General features: G+C 36.8%; 1 protein-coding gene across 7 annotated transcripts in view; it reads left to right on the plus strand.

Annotated features, from left to right (window-relative positions):
• The first annotated feature begins 2,214 nt into the window (after nt 1–2,214).
• Nucleotides 2,215–17,534, plus strand: part of rab27b (RAB27B, member RAS oncogene family) — a 42,555-nt gene continuing 27,235 nt past the window's right edge. For 2 of the 7 annotated variants that reach the window (XM_051877660.1, XM_051877661.1), the window contains exon 1: nt 2,260–2,515. Coding sequence is in view for 2 of the 7 variants with exons in the window: in XM_051877658.1 (XP_051733618.1) it covers nt 2,514–2,515 (2 nt within the window). In the remaining 5 variants the exon portion in view is untranslated. Of the gene's footprint in view, nt 2,516–15,620; nt 15,827–17,534 lie in introns of those variants that run through there. The other 5 variants (XM_051877657.1, XM_051877663.1, XM_051877658.1 and 2 more) reach the window with 5 other exon arrangements.

Raw genomic sequence — 17,534 nt, forward strand, 5'->3', positions numbered from 1 at the left:
TAACGTGTATTAAGTAATCGGATTACTGTTTTGATGTAACAAGTAAAGCATTACAAGTAACGTGTATTAAGTAATCGGATTACTGTTTTGATGTAACAAGTAAAGCATTACAAGTAACGTGTATTAAGTAATCGGATGACTGTTTTGATGTAACAAGTAACGCATTACAAGTAACGTGCATTACGTAATCGGATTACTGTTTTGATGTAACAAGTAACGCATTACAAGTAACATGTATTAAGTAATCGGATTACTGTTTTGATGTAACAAGTAACGCATTACAAGTAACATGTATTAAGTAATAGGATTACTGTTTTGATGTAACAAGTAATGCATTACAAGTAACATGTATTAAGTAATAGGATTACTGTTTTGATGTAACAAGTAACACATTACAAGTAACGTGTATTAAGTAATCGGATTACTGTTTTGATGTAACAAGTAACGCATTACAAGTAACTTGTATTAAGTAATCGGATTACTGTTTTGATGTAACAAGTAACGCAATACAAGTAACATGCATTACGTAATCGGATTACTGTTTTGATGTAACAAGTAACACATTACAAGTAACGTGTATTAAGTAATCGAATTTCTGTTTTGATGTAACAAGTAACACATTACAAGTAACATGTATTAAGTAACCGGATTACTGTTTTGATGTAACAAGTAAAGTAACGCATTACAAGTAATGTGCATTATGTAATCAGATTACTTTTTGACATTATGTAATCAGATTACTTTTTGATGTAACGAGTAAAGTAACGCATTACAAGTAAAGTGCATTACGTAATCAGATTACTTTTTAAACCACAAATTACATTCTAATAATATAAATACATTTATTTACAAACAAAAAAGTTACTGCAAATGACACAGTCACAGTAATAGTATGAATTGTAGATGAAATATACCTAGTGATGCATGATGTCAAATTTAGTGGACCGATGATTAATCAGAAATTCCTCCCAATCTAAAATCAATACTTGGGAAAACTTAACAATGATATGACTCCCTTGATGTTACTTGATGCTACAACATTTTTTTGGATTGATATTTTGGAGCAACTTGGCATTTCTTACTGGCTGTCAGCCATCTTGGTTTGGAGAAAAAAAAATCCACATACAACGGCTTGCCAACATCACGCAGTTTTGAAAATTTAAACCTGAAACCTGTTCATTTATGATGATTAACAGAAAGTATTAAATTACAACAATACAAAATAGATGAATCTGCTCTAGTGGCCTCAGACTTTTGGAACCCATTATATCTCATAAGTTTTTATTTTTGTACATTGTTACTCTTTTGTCACAAATATTCAATCCAAGTTCAACACAAACCCACCAACCTTTCCCTTCTACTTTTATTACTTCCATATTGAGTCTAATTGGCATTTGATAAACAATTAAAAGCTGTTGCCTCTCCACATTAGTGGTTCCCATGGAGACAGGAGTGCTGATGCCATGTGAACACTTTTTAGATGCGCGGCTCTTCACTATATCTAGATAAGATCGTCTTCACATCACAGTGAATAAATGAACGGTCACGCTGCCCTGCGCTATGTGCACACAGGAAACCGGCGTATCCATGACAACAGGTGGCACAGGTTCCGGAATGGGTGTCTGAGTTTGACCTTACACTTCTCTTTAATTGATCTGAACACAGATCGTGTCTAGTTCTAGATGACAGATTTGACAAAGTGAGGAGAGATGTCATGTTAATAGTGCTCATTTTGCATTCTAAAAGTGCTTGTTGGAATCTTCTGGAATCATAGTTTTTCCAAATATCTGTGTGAAGTGTAGCAGTTATGCAATCATTGGATAGGCGGACTTATTTTTCCGATGTGATGCATTTATTTTGGTCTCATTTGGGTCGGCACGGTTGTCAAATTAGATTTGTAAACTGGATCCGCACAAAGAGTTCATTGTTGTTGTTGCACAAAGAGCATCTAAGTGCAGGGAGGCCTTGTAAAGCCTTGTAATGAACCCGTTTCTTTAATACAGTCTCTTAAATGAACAAAGAATGAAAATGTCACCAAAGTCAGTGTCATGTTTGCTGTTTTTTTTTTTTTTTTTAAATGTAATACATTTGGCAATTTATTATTTACAGTCTACAAATGTGATGGCTCAGCTTATGAATATTAATTACACTACTTGACGTTCCAGTAAGAAATGTAAGCATCTGATTAATATTCATGAGCGAATGTCCAATGAACGCGCTGCAACCTGTTGTTTGCGTCCACGGAGATTCGGCGCTAGGACCCGGATCAGAGCGCGCCGCCGCGGGGCTGGAAACTGTTCGGCTGCTACAGATCCATCCGAGAGCGCGCAGGAGCCTCATGCACACTCATTACACTTGAGGAGGTATGCTTTAGTATTTGAGCATTTAATTGAGCAGATTCCCTTTCGAATGAGGCGCGGTTAGAGCGGAATAAGCGGCGGTGGGGTTTGATGAGGATGAGGATGAAGAGCGCGAGACACCTGTGATTACATTCAGCAGCATCAGTCACTGAGATGTGAGTAAATCACCGGTGTAAACTCGTCTCATGGTTATGAATTTCATGTCTGCTGCTGTGAATCCGAGAGGTCGGTGTCGTGGTCGTGTGTATGTCAGTGTGTGTGTGTGGCGGAAGCCTGAGTCACCAGATACACACACGAACACACACTGCGCAGTACCACAACTTGATCACAACAATGAGTGATGTTTCCATCTTATAAGTCTAAATCATGTCAGGTACTGCTTGATTTCACTGACAGAATTTACCATGGTGCTTTAATGGTTTCAGAACGGTACTATACCATGTTTTTTTGAGCATGTACCATGGTATTACCATGTTTTTTGGACATTTACAATAATGGTATCCCATAATCATTTCTGTTACTCTTTGATTTCATTTACAAAAAAGTACTAAAATTGTGTTTTTAAAAGAAAAAAAGGATATACAGTATCATGGTAGGACTATTGCATTCACTGAAGTACCATGCATGATACCTGTATTTCACCATGGTAATACAATCTGGAAGCTTCACTGTACTATGGTTTCACGACAATACGTTTTTGTAAGGTTTTATGCTGTTTCCAGGGTTTCGCTCAAAAGGTAGATCTGAGTTGGCAACTGATAGTTTGTAGGTTTGAACCTCAGAAGGATTGATCAATTATGAGTTATCAACCATTGATCAATCACCTGTAATCTGTCTAAACACACTATCGATTAAAAAAAGTCATATAAATGGCTAATTAGTATATTAGAGAGTGTTTGCATGAGTAAAAGTTTTTGCCACTGTGCTAGGATGTGGTGGCTGGTTGCCAGGGTGTTGCTAGGTGGATGCTTTTAAATGTTTTTTTTTTTTTTTTTTGCATGTTGCTATAGAGTTGCTAGCTGTTTCTAACTGGTCCAAGTTGGCATGAAATGAAAATTCAATCTCAAATTCAATTCAAAATCTGTTTTCTAAATGCATATTGTGTATATTATTTTGAACAGTTAAAGGCACAATATGTAAGATTTTTGCAGTAAAATATCCAAAGACCACTAGGCCAGTGTTATGTATTTTGTTCACTTGAATACTTACAATATTCCAAATGTTTCTACTTTTTGTAAATTGTGAGAAAATCGCGATTTTAACCAAGGATACGGGATGTGTCTGGGAGTTGCCTGTCAATGGCGTCATATCTGCATTATTCTCGATTTCAGGTTTTGTTTTGTAGAAACCATGGAAACACCAAAGACGCTTTAATATGTTACATATTTTATAGACAAGGGAACACTGTTTGGTTACATTTATAGACAGAAAACGAATTATTGTATAGCTCAACACGTTTAGTCTTATTGTTTAAATCTAATTTTTTTTTTTTACTTCATACGCTTGACCGGAAGAAGCGAAAGCGGCGACTGCAGCATAATAAAAGTTCTGCTGCTCGCGAGGCGTGTGTCGTGCTTGTCTCTCATTAACAATCGCTCCAGCGGCCTTGTTCAGCTCCAACATCACTCAGCCCTGCGCTGCTTTATACTACAGTAACGTTAATAATCTCAACCATGAACATGATTTATGCTCGAGTCCCGTCCTGATTCTTTTCCACCGGCTGTGAGGTGAAAACGACATCTCCGCGCTCAAACTCGGCCTCATCAAGCTACGCCTTTGTTTAGAATAGGCAACCTCTAGTGGCGAAAATCTACATATTGTAGCTTTAATCCGTTTATAACTTTATTTTTTCAACCTCATAATGTTTAATTAAAATGTCAACATATTCAGGACTTATTCAGGTCTGCCTAAACTCCGCCCCTATCATGCAAACTTATAAAAATACATTTGCCCACATCTCAACATCCAATCAGCAACTGATGCATAGAACCAAGTCCTGCCCTACGTTTTTCTTTTTTAATAATCTGCTGCTCTCAGATGTACGTCAATTTATTTTTACGAATTTTTATCTTATTTCTAAATGACAACCATTTGCCTGTGTCTATTAAACCTTTGACAAAATGACAGCGGAACATTAAAATCTGCATTGGCACTGCCGCTTATCCAGAGAGAGCCGTTGTCATGATATGTATGAAACATTTTTCAACCGCACAGTATTGTTATTTCAGTGTTACAAAATATTCTTATTATCACAGAAGTACTTGGGTAAAAGTTTATAGTTCGGATATAAACACTGATGTCTATGGAAGTGACCAAAATAGAGCAAATCACCTTTTGAAAGTAACTTGGCGCTTCAAATAACGATTGTATCAGTTACATCGTTACACCAGTAGGTGGTGACAAGTGACTTAAAAAATTTCGTTTTCATTGAAGCATTCATTCAAGAGATTTGTTCAGAAACGCTGATTCATACAGTAATGAAACAAGTGAAGTCTTTATGAGTGAGTCATTGAATCATTTGCATTCATAGATTCGCATAGATTAATTAAACATTTAAAATAGACTGCAATTAACATTTTGTCAGAACCTCTAGTAAATTACATGTTATTTTGTTTAGTTGTCTGTTCAGAATCATGGGAGAATCATGATCTCTGTTTTTTTGTGATTCTCAATTTATCCAGAATCGTGCAGCAGAATCGTGGATATTTTTGTCCATTAATGTTTAATTGAGCATTTTACAGTATATTTCAGGACACTTGGATGTTGTTTCGGGTTAGTTTGCTCCGTGTCATTCCCCACACACAGTGCAGTGAGTCAAGCAGCTTGTGAAAATGTTCCAAACCAGAAAAATGTGATTTTTACAGAGAAGTTCCCATGTGTGATGCACGCCACCTGAACAGAAGGGAGCTTGATGCTTGTATATTACTAACAAAACCTCTTATTGAGCGTGTTCCACTGTTGTTATTGATCTTCTGAAGAGTGTATAATAGACACAACGCGAGTGTCAAATGCTTATTGATTTCAGTCACTTCAGAGCTGTGGAAATAGAGCGCTACAGTATAAAACCCTCTGTAAAACAGATATTCGTCTGCACCGCTGCCTTCATGCTTAAACTCCGTTATTGATAAGATGATAAAGCCGGCGATCATTCATAGAGAAGAAAAGAAATGAACATGGAGGAGGCTGAGGAGTCTAATTAGGAGCGTCATCTATCACTGATCCATTAGTGTTTTTTAAAATCTCATTAGAGAACTACTGATGAAAGTCTGAGTGATGTTTGACTGTGCAAAACTCACCACTCTCATACTGGGGGCAGTTGCTAGGGTGTTGCTATATGGTTACTATGGTTTCTGTTTGTTTTTAGGGTGCTGTTATGCAGTTGCTAGGATGTGTGTGGTTGTCAGGGTGTTGCTATACAGTTACTGGTTGTTTTTAGCGTGCTGTAATGCAAAGGGTGTTGTGGTTGTTTGCCAGGACGTTGCTATATTGTTACTATGGTTACTGTTTGTTTTTGTTTTGTTAGGTTGTTAGGGTGTTGCTATACAGTTACTGGTTGTTTTTAGCATACTTTTATTGGTTCCCAGGGCATTGCTATATGCTTACCTTGGTTACTGGTTGTTTTTAGCATGCTGTTATGCAAAGGGTGTTGTGGTTGGTTGCCAGGGCGTTGCTATATAGTTACTATGGTTACTGTTTGTTTTTAGGGTTCTGTTATGCAGTTGCTAGGGTGTTGTGTGTGCCAGGGCATTGCTATATGGTTATTATGGCTTCTGTTTGTTTTTAGGGTTCTGTTATGGAGTTGCTAGGGTGTTGTGTGTGGTTGTCAGGGTGTTGCTATATGGTTACTGGTTGTTTTTAGTGTGCTATTATGCAGTTGCTAGGATGTTGTGTGTGGTTGTTAGGGTTTTGCTATACAGTTACTGGTTGTTTTTAGTGTGCTGTTATTGGTTCACAGGGCATTGCTATATTGTTTTTAGCATGCTGTTAAGTAAAGGGTGTTGTGGTTGGTTGCCAGGGAGTTGCTATATTGTTACTATGGTTACTGTTTGTATTTAGGGTCCTGTTATGCAGTTGCTAGGGTGTTGTGTGTGCCAGGGCATAGCTATATGGTTACTATGGGTACTGTTTGTTTTTCAGGTGCTGTTATAGAGTTGCTAGGGTGTTATGTGTGGTTGTCAGGGTGTTGCTATACGATTGCTGGTTGTTTTTAGCCTGCTGTTATGCAAAGGGTGTTGTGGGTGGTTGCCAGGGCCTTGTTATCCGGTTACTATGGTTACTTGTTGTATTTATTAAGCTGTTATAGTGTTACTAGGGTTTTTTTTGCCCAGTTTCCAGAGCATTGCTGTATGATTACTGTGGTTACTGGTTGTTTTTGGCTTGTTGTTAAGCAGTTGCTAGGGTGGTGTGGGCAGTTGCCAGGGTGTTGCTATAAAGTTACTGCGGGTACTTGTTTGTTGCGTGCTGCTCTACAGTTGCTAGTGTGTTTTGGCCCTTTTCCAGGGTGTTGCCATACAATTACTGTTACTCGTTGTTTTTAGTGTGCTGTTATGTGGTTGCTAGGTGTTCACTGTCTTAGTGTCTTCAACACTGTCTTGGTCTAGTCAATTCAGTGGCTAAAATCAAATGCCGCCCAAATTGTTTTCTTATTGATCATCATCACCTGTCCCATTCCTGAAGTGAATGCCTTTTCATGCAGAGTTTAAGGACATCAGCTGTTGCCCATATTAAACTTTTTTTATGTTTATTTTTAGTTAAGCGACTCAGGATCATCAGAGTTTGTTTGAAATCCAGGAAGTGTTTCAAAGCTATTTCTCTTTTTTTGTTAGTTTTTGATGTGCCGTGTTGTATATCATGACAGAAATCATCCGGCATTGAATATGAATCAGCTGTCAGAGCAACTGTTTAATTAGGAAAGCACACGGTAATTCTCACCGCAGTAAATCCTGAGGGCCGCTGCCTTTTATCATACAAATGAGTCAATAAAAACAATCTGCTGTAAAATTGAGGAATCAGTTGTTGTAAGCAGCTGAATGAATGAATGATGTGTTAATTAATTTGGACAGAATTTTATTTATTTTTATTTTTATTTTTGTGGATGATGTTTGGCTGTGTTTTTTACATATTGAGATGGAATAATATGAATCATCTTATTGCATTCATCATAATGTTGAACATGATTTCAACTCAACCCTCAGTTTGTTAAAACCAGCATGAATTGCATTTACAGTAATGCAGTAGTAACGTGAGACTAGTTTGATAAAATCACTTACTAACCTTGTTCAATATTACATCCAATATTTTAACTACTGTCACAACCATTTCTGGTTAACACCAGGGTTAAACAAAAACCATAAACATTTTTGTTACTTGAAATAAACATTAACTGAAACAAAAGTTATGCAGCATTTGGGATCAGTTGCAGAGAACATTACAATAGTCCAGTCTGGATGGAACAAGAGCTTGGACGAGGAGTTGTGATGACATGTAGATGGAGAAGAGAAGTGGTCCAAACACTGAGCCCTGAGGTACTCCAGTAGCAAGATGATGTGACTTAGACACCTCACGCCTCCATGACGCTCTTGAAGGACCTACCTGATCAGTTGCAGAGAGCATTACAATAGTCCAGTCTGGATGGAACAAGAGCTTGGATGAGGAGTTGTGTAGCATGCTCCGATAGGAAGGGCCTGATCTAATGTTGTATAAGGCAAATCTGCAGGACTGGGCAGTTCTAGCAATATGGTCTGTGAAGTTTAAATGATCATCAATCACAATTCCAAGGTTCCTGGCTGTCCTGGAAGGAGTTATGATTGATGAACCTAGCTGAATGGAGAAGTTGTGATGAACTGTTGGGTTGGCCGAGACCACAAGCAGTTCCGTCTTTGCAAGATTGAGTTGGTCTTTCATCCAGGTAGAAATATCTGTCAGGCAGGCTGAGATGTGAGCAGCGATCATCTGGCTGGAATGAGAAGTAGAGTTAAGTGTCATCAGCATAGCAGTGATAGGAAAAACTATGTTCCTGAGTGACAGATCCTAGTGATGATATGTAGATGGAGAAGAGAAGTGGTCCAGGCACCGAGCCCTGAGGTACTCCAGTAATAAGATGATGCAACTTAGACACCTCACTCCTCCAAGATACCCTGAAGGACCTACCTGAGAGGTAAGACTTGAACCACTGGAGTGCAGTTCCTGAGATGCCCTTCGTCTTGAGGGTTGACAGGAGGATCTGGTGGTTAACTGTGTCAAAAGCAGCAGACAGATCCAGCAAGATGGGTACTGAGGATTTGGAAGCTGCTCTTGCCAGTCTCAGGGCTTTATTGGTTTTTGTTTTATTTATGAAGAATGGAGCAAAGTCGTCAGCGGTTAGAGTTGATGGAGGGGAGGGGGAGACAAAGAAGAGAGGAAGAGGTTTTGAAAAGCATGCGAGAGTCAGAAGAATTGTTCATTTTTTTGCGGTAGCATGTTGTTTTAGCAGTGGAGACATTTGCAGAGAAGAAAGAGAGGAGTGACTGATACAAACTAAGGTCAGTGGGAACTTTGCATTTGCACCACTTCCTCTCTGTAGCACTGAGTCTAGAACGATACTTGTGGAGAGATAGCTAGGGGCAGAGGGGGTGGTGCGAGCTGGTCTGGATGAAAGGGGGCATGAGAAGTAGAGATATGTGTCATCAGCATAGCAGTGATAGGAAAGCCATGTTTCTGAATGACAGAACCTAGTGATGACATGTAGATGGAGAAGAGAAGTGGTCCAAACACCGAGCCCTGAGGTACTCCAGTAGCAAGATGATGGGACTTAGACACCTCGCACCTCCATGACGCCCTTGAAGGACCTACCTGAGAGGTAAGACTTGAACCACTGGAGTGCAGTTCGTGAGATGCCCTTCTTCTTGAGGGTTGACAGGTTATGGTGGTTGTGTCAAAAGCAGTAGACAGAGTACTGAGGATTTGGAAGCTGCTCTTGCCAGTCTCAGGGCTTTATTGGTTTTTGTTTTATTTATGAAGAATGTAGCAAAGTCGTCAGCGGTTAGAGTTGATGGAGGGGAGGTGGAGACAAAGAAGAGAGAAAGAGGTTTTGAAAAGCATGCGAGAGTCAGAAGAATTGTTAATTTTGTTGTGGTAGTATGTTGTAGCAGTGGAGACATTTGCAGAGAAGGAAGAGAGGAGTGACTGATACAAACTAAGGTCAGTGGGAACTTTGCATTTGCACCACTTCCTCTCTGTAGCACTGACGATTTAGAGAACTTTAGAGATCAAATATTGCTTTTTAATACAAAATTTGAGCATCTTTAAACCTGGTAAAAGTGTGAGGCGGGCAGTTAAAGAAAGAGAGAAGAAAGATACTCAATAAGAACTTGTGCATCTTCTCCCTCCTCTGCTGCCCAGCATGTCTCTTTTCTCGCTGGGTAATTATCTCAGGTCTGCCTGCTGCGCCCCACTGCAGGGGTCAGAGGTCACAGGGCTCACCAGCTGCTGAGGAAGAGCCACCCCGCTGGGCGCATTACCTGCACGCCAGGAACCCCAAACACCCCGGAGGCTCAGAATAGACACACTGATCTTGCGGGCCGTTGTTATGGCATAATGTGGGTGTAGAGAAAAAATCTAGTCATATTTAGATTAATTTACTAGATTTCTGATTCAATGTTTATTGCTTTTACTGTTGATTTTGCTGTTAGTGTTGTGATTAACTTGTGTTAAGTTTGCATGTGTGCATCGTCCTACAGTGGAGTTAAGGCTGCTCTGTGCCTGCTCAAAATTCAGTGTAAAGACACAATGCAAGACTAAATTATGCTGGCTCTGACCCTCCTCAGTCCCTCGTATCAAAGTGAACAGTTGTAATTGCTGTGCAAATGCATTTATTAATTCCCCTTCTGAGCAGTATTAAACAGTATGTGTGAGCACACCTAAATGCCACTTCAGAAGCGCTTCTGTGCCACCTTTGTAGTGTAAATTTGGCAGCTTAAGTGATCAGGCTGAAAATCATCATGCAGACCCAGGGCTCGACAGTGTGAGCATTTCACTCGCATTTGCAACTGTAAAATGTATTTAGGAGCATGTGTGTGAATAAAAACATCCCTGTGCATTCTTATAAAGACTAAAAATTTGTATAAATTTTAAGTTGATAAAGAGTGTTAAATATAGTAAATGATATAACAAACGTCTTATTTGCTATTTAAATGCTATTTACACTAGCTCCGCCCACCAATGTCTGGTTGGGCCACTCAAGTTTAAAAAAAGACATGCAGAATTCAACGTCTTCAGTGGCGCAGCAGTAGCGAGTAAGGCTCGCGCTCCTGGCTTTTAACGTGATCGACGCGGGTTCGAATCCGCCTTTTGCCAAGCTTGCTCTTCTCCATTTTCCCATCGCATATCACATCAGAAAGGCATTTTATTTTCAATAAAAATGAAAATAATGTTCTAAAAGTGTAAATAAACTGCCTAACGAGTGTTTAATAATATTAAAAGTGTTTATTGGGTAGGGTTAGGGCATGGTGTACGGAGGGTTTTTATTCTCCCAATAAGGCAGCATCCATTTAATAATTTTAATAAATATAATAATTTACACTCTATGATTTTATTACATCCTGTTAATGTACAAAAATACTGAGGTGCAAACAGTATCTGCCAATATAAAGTAGATAACATTTAATTACTATTTACACTTATTGAAAAGAGCTGATACTTTCACCTAGTGTAAATAGCATCTAATTGCAATGAGCAGCCAGCAATAGTAAAGCATTGACATTTCAAAATAAGAGTCCCGTTGTGTTTCGGGCTTGTTGCGCATTATGCTTAACATTTTTAGAGATATCGATTTTTAGGGTGTACTCACACTAGGCTCTCTGAACCATGCCCGAGTGCGTTTGACCCACAAAGCCCGCTTTGTTTGACAAGTGTGATCGCTCCGTTCCGTGCCCGGGCGCGGTTCGTTTAGCCTGCCCTGGCCCGCTTGGAAGAGGTGGGCCAGAACGCGGTTCGGTTGAGCTCGAGCGCGTTGATGGCAAACATCTTTATTACTACTCTGATAGTACACTTATCAATTCATGTAATTAATTAGAGTGTATTTGGGTTTATAACGGGTCTGATTCTCACCTTATTGATGAACAGGAATTGTAGTTTGCGAGTAAAGCTGCGAATTCCTCCATTAACGTCAGTTGCCTTCGTAATAATCCTCTGATATGATACGTGCTATTAAATTATAAATTATAAATAGCCTATATTAGGCAATCTCTTAGCGAAAGTGCATTTCTTCCTGTTTTCTTCCATTCAAAAAGTTGCATCGTATATATGACGTAAGCGTGCTCCGGCCTGGAACGTTAAGTGCAGTGTGAGTGCGAGTTTTGAATAGCAAGCCATAAAATGACTGTGACAGTGCTGATTGGTTTACGTTTGTTGGCAAAGTAAAACAGTAATTGCCATTACATTCTTTCTGTAATTGTTTTGCATGCTGCCAAGAACCTGAACGCACTAATAGATGCTCTACAGCGACTGTAAAAGAGGGAAGGCCTCGGGGAGATGTTGTCTTTCACGTCCTAATGCTCATAAACACACGCACCTCCGAGGACCTCGGCCATCTCTTATGTATTAATCTTCCGATTAATAATTCATGATGTTGCACTTATTAAAGTCCAACCTGTCACTTTTATCATTTAAGTTATGTTAGCATAATCATTTTGAGTCATTTGTGATGGGTGATCGCACTGAGGTTTGGCGTCTCAGTGTCTGAAATGTGGCGTATGGGATTTTTCTTCTCCTTAAGGGTGTGTGGACACGCGAGGGCTAATTGGGCAGCCTTAATAATTAATGCGGCTGAAGACGTTAAGAAATGCCAGAGAGCTTGTGAAGGAGCCGCAGTCTGTGTGGACTTGCGGTCTCTAATGGCCCTGCTCTTCTTTCTGTTGTGTGTGTGTGTGTGTGTGTCGGTTTGAAACAAGCCCAGATTCACATTCTTCTGCTGAATGCGCAATTCTAGCTTGCTGCACCCCAATATTGCATACTTGTACTGCACATTGAACGCGTGCTTCATTCATGATGGGAAAATCCAGTCTGTAATTCCTTTTGAAAGCTCTCCATGCTATTGTGACTTAACCTGCCATAGAACTCTGTTGCATGCTCCTTTCATTTGCATATGAGCATTTGCATCTGTTGGAATTCAAAATTTACTTTTAGGCTCATTGTGTAAAAAAAATCAAAGGAGCACTGTCTCTAACACCTCTGACATAGCACAGGATTGTGGGTAATATTTGCATGCACTGATGTACACAGTCATTATTTAGGCTAACTCTTTTCATAATGCATCTTTACAGAAATTCATACTGTAAAGTTATATATAAACGTTGATCAATTTGCTAACTCAATGTATTTGTTTTTACAATGGGGTAATTTACAAACCGTTGTTGTTTGGAACAACAATACAAATGAAATAGACTACTTTATTTTTTTCAGGTAGGTCTAACAGCAGTATTCAGGTAAGAAACTGAATAAAGAAACAAAGTAATCAAATTTAAAATAACATTGGATAATCTTCATTATAAAAATTTAAGATAGATTAATCAATTAAAGCGCGAAATCTTTTGTGGTAACACTTTACAATAAGGTCTCATTTGTTAACTAACTAACATGAACTAATATTATCGTACTGTGAGACCGTGAGAGTATCACTTCTTTTAATGAAGATGATTGTGTGTTGAGCTTCAGAATATATGTTTTATTTGCGGCAGTTTGCGCCGGGACTTGCTGAAGAGATACTCACTAATCTGCGGTGGGCCATATGAATTAAATTATTCATATATAAATTATTCATATTCATATATGAATTATATGAATCATGTTATGAATTAAACAGCTCGTAAACATATTCTTAACAGTAGAAAAATGTTAAATAACCTGTTAAACATGAATTAAGTAAGTATTATGCAATCATTTAAGACATTTCTCCTTGTGCAGAACCTTTTTGAGTCGAGAACCCTAGAGTTCTATATAGAACCATATTGAACATTTTTGGCATAAAGGGTTCTTTAAAATTGAGTCTAGAACCCTAGAGTTCTATATAGAACCATATTGAACATTTTTGCCATAAAGGGTTCTTTAAAATTGAGTCGAGAACCCTAGAGTTCTATATAGAACCTTATTGAACATTTTTGCCATAAAGAGTTCTTTAAAATTGAGTCGAGAACCCTAGAGTTCTATATAGAACCTTATTGAACATTTTTGCCATAAAGGGTTCTTTAAAATTGAGTCAAGAACCCTAGAGTTCTATATAGAACCACATTGAACATTTTTGGCATAAAGGGTTCTTTAAAATTGAGTCGAGAACCCTAGAGTTCTATATAGAACCACATTAAACATTTTTGGCATAAAGAGTTCTTTAAAATTGAGTCGAGAACCCTAGAGTTCTTTAAAATTGAGTCGAGAACCCTAGAGTTCTATATAGAACCATATTGAACATTTTTGGCATAAAGGGTTCTTTAAAATTGAGTCGAGAACCCTAGAGTTCTATATAGAACCACATTAAACATTTTTGGCATAAAGAGTTCTTTAAAATTGAGTCGAGAACCCTAGAGTTCTTTAAAATTGAGTCTAGAACCCTAGAGTTCTATATAGAACCATATTGAACATTTTTGCCATAAAGGGTTCTTTAAAATTGAGTCGAGAACCCTAGAGTTCTATATAGAACCTTATTGAACATTTTTGCCATAAAGAGTTCTTTAAAATTGAGTCGAGAACCCTAGAGTTCTATATAGAACCTTATTGAACATTTTTGCCATAAAGGGTTCTTTAAAATTGAGTCAAGAACCCTAGAGTTCTATATAGAACCACATTGAACATTTTTGGCATAAAGGGTTCTTTAAAATTGAGTCGAGAACCCTAGAGTTCTATATAGAACCTTATTGAACATTTTTGCCATAAAGAGTTCTTTAAAATTGAGTTGAGAACCCTAGAGTTCTATATAGAACCTTATTGAACATTTTTGCCATAAAGGGTTCTTTAAAATTGAGTCAAGAACCCTAGAGTTCTATATAGAACCACATTAAACATTTTTGGCATAAAGAGTTCTTTAAAATTGAGTCGAGAACCCTAGAGTTCTTTAAAATTGAGTCGAGAACCCTAGAGTTCTATATAGAACCATATTGAACATTTTTGCCATAAAGGGTTCTTTAAAATTGAGTCAAGAACCCTAGAGTTCTTTAAAATTGAGTCGAGAACCCTAGAGTTCTATATAGAACCATATTGAACATTTTTGGCATAAAGGGTTCTTTAAAATTGAGTTGAGAACCCTAGAGTTCTATATAGAACCACATTGAACATTTTTGGCATAAAGCGTTCTTTAAAATTGAGTCGAGAACCCTAGAGTTATATATAGAACCATATTGAACATTTTTGCCATAAAGGGTTCTTTAAAATTGAGTCGAGAACCCTAGAGTTCTTTAAAATTGAGTCTAGAACCCTAGAGTTCTTTAAAATTGAGTCGAGAACCCTAGAGTTCTATATAGAACCTTATTGAACATTTTTGGCATAAAGCATTCTTTAAAATTGAGTCAAGAACCCTAGAGTTCTTTAAAATTGAGTCAAGAACCCTAGAGATCTTTAAAATTGAGTTGAGAACCCTAGAGTTCTATATAGAACCTTATTGAACATTTTTGGCATAAAGCATTCTTTAAAATTGAGTCGAGAACCCTAGAGTTCTATATAGAGCCACACTGAACCGTTTTTCTAGGAGTGTGAAATTCTATTTGTACAAACTCCTTATAATTGCTAGTCTGTGTATTCAGATGCAGCTTGTCTTTCTAGAGCTCATCATGAATGTGTCTGTCAGGAAGTTTGTGTTTCGATGATAAGCTGTTTGCTGTTAATCAGCATTTCCTCTCTCAGTATGATACTGTGCTTTGGTAAGTATTATCGCAAATGTGGTTGAATTGCTGACATCATGACTCCACATTTACATGCAACTACAAGTTCACATTGAGTAAGTCAGTCAAGCTCCAAAAGGACAAAAAATTAATCTTAAAAGTGCGCTAAATATCATAACAGTAATGCAAATAACTCATGCTGTGAGGAGCAGATCAGCATTTTTGCTCATTATTCAGTGAAAATCCTCTCATTTACATTTGCATTTGGGTTAAAAACATGAATGCAGCAATTCTTGTTTCATTACAGTCAGTTTGAATATGACTTGTGAATGAGATTTGATAGAATGATTGGTGACGCTGCATCTCGTGCTGCTTCTGTCTGTGCGAGTGAGAGACACGTCTCACTGAATGTATGGCTGAATTTGTGTTGCCATAGCGATTGTTGGGATGTCGTTGTGTTTAACATAATGAGATGGAGGCATTCAGACAGGACACAATCAAGGATTTAACAACCATAAACTCAAGGACCTGCAGGAGTCAAGAGATAAAGGCTTCCCTCCTTTTCCTCTTCAGACAAACATCGCCTTGAATACTAGATTTGTACATTTTTCAGAAGAAGATGTGAGTACTGATGTTGAAGTGCGATTAATACTTAGTGCTAGTTTGTTCACTAATATCCAAGGTTATTATAGTTAACTAAAACTCAAACCATAAAAAACTTTGAATGAAATAAAATGTAATGTATATCTAATTTTTTTATATTAATATTTTAAATTGGCTTTTATTTTTATATTTTTATTGTTTATTTTAGCTTAATTTTTAGTAATTTCATTATGTACTTTTGTCATTTTTATTAGTTTTTAGTTTTTTTTTTTTTTTTTTTTAAATATTGCAATTTAGGTGTATTTTTTCAGTTTTAGTTAATTTAATTAATTAATTAATTTATTTCCAGTTAAAAATGTCAGTGCTTCAACTTAAACTTATTTCTCTTTATGCGTTTAGTTTAAGTTTTTCAACTAATATTTTATTTTATTTCAGCTTTTTTTTCAGTTAACAGAAATGTTTTTTTAATGGTTTTAGTTTTAGTTAATGATAATAGCCTGAATTTCAGCTAGCTGCCAAGGCAATATTTCTCATTTTCATTTAGTTTAACATGATGTACTAAAATAACTAAAAATGAAATAAATAAAACTATAGACATTTTATATATATATATATATATATATATATATATAAATGACAAACACAACAAAATTACTAAAACTAACTAAAATGAAAACAGAAAATATAAAATTAAACACATTCAAAATATTAATAACTATACTAGTATTTCAGTGATGCTAAAATAACACTGATATGAGCACTGATATATAATTAATAAACACTCGTCAGTACGGTAAAGCCGTGACATGAGATGATTCCTGTGACATCATCACTCAGGAAACAGAACAGATCGGCGCCACTGTCCGACATGAGCAACTGCTGTTTCCTAAAGTAGAAGCTCATGCATTTTTTAATTTTAGAAATATTGCATCTCAGAAAGTCCGTTTGATTTATGAGCAGCAATATTTCATGCACGTACATTTTTCAGGCAACTGTGCCCTGAATTCAGACTCACACTGGAGAGGTTTTTCTATGTACAGTTGGCTGATACTGTAGATATATGTCTTGATATGTTTCAGCCTTTGGCTGTATTTGATGTAGATCTCAACGGTTTTTCCAGTCAGAAGAACCGTCTTTTTGACCAAATAGCTGTTATAGCTGATTATATTCAATGTCTTTAAAGCAAAAAGTAAAAATCTAGTTAGTTTCCCACATTGTTTTTCATTAAAACAATACAGCAGAGAATATTTAATTATATTAAATCATTTTTATTTTTTTTTATACACCAAAATAACAATAAAAAGCAATATTTACCTACATTATGACAGTTTCTTTTCACAGTCAAGCACCAGAAAAGAAAATAAAAAAAAATAAAATAAAAAAATAAAATAAATATATATATATATATATATATATATATATATATATATATATATACATATAAAATTAGTCAAAAAGTTTGGAATAATTAAGATTTTTTAAATGTGTTTTCTGCTCATCAAGGCTGCATTTATTTGATCAAAAATACATTAAAAATGGTAATATTGTGAAATATTATTTCAATTTAAAATGACTGTTTTCTATGTGAATATATAGTACAATGTAATTTATATCTTGTGATTAAAGCTGAATTTTCAGCATTATTACTCCAGTCTTCAGTGTCACATGATCCTTCAGAAATCGTTCTAATATGCTGATAGTGTGTTTTGTCTTGCTGCAGAAGTTG

This window comes from Ctenopharyngodon idella, chromosome 21, assembly GCF_019924925.1.
Source record: "Ctenopharyngodon idella isolate HZGC_01 chromosome 21, HZGC01, whole genome shotgun sequence".
Classification (NCBI taxonomy): domain Eukaryota; kingdom Metazoa; phylum Chordata; class Actinopteri; order Cypriniformes; family Xenocyprididae; genus Ctenopharyngodon; species Ctenopharyngodon idella.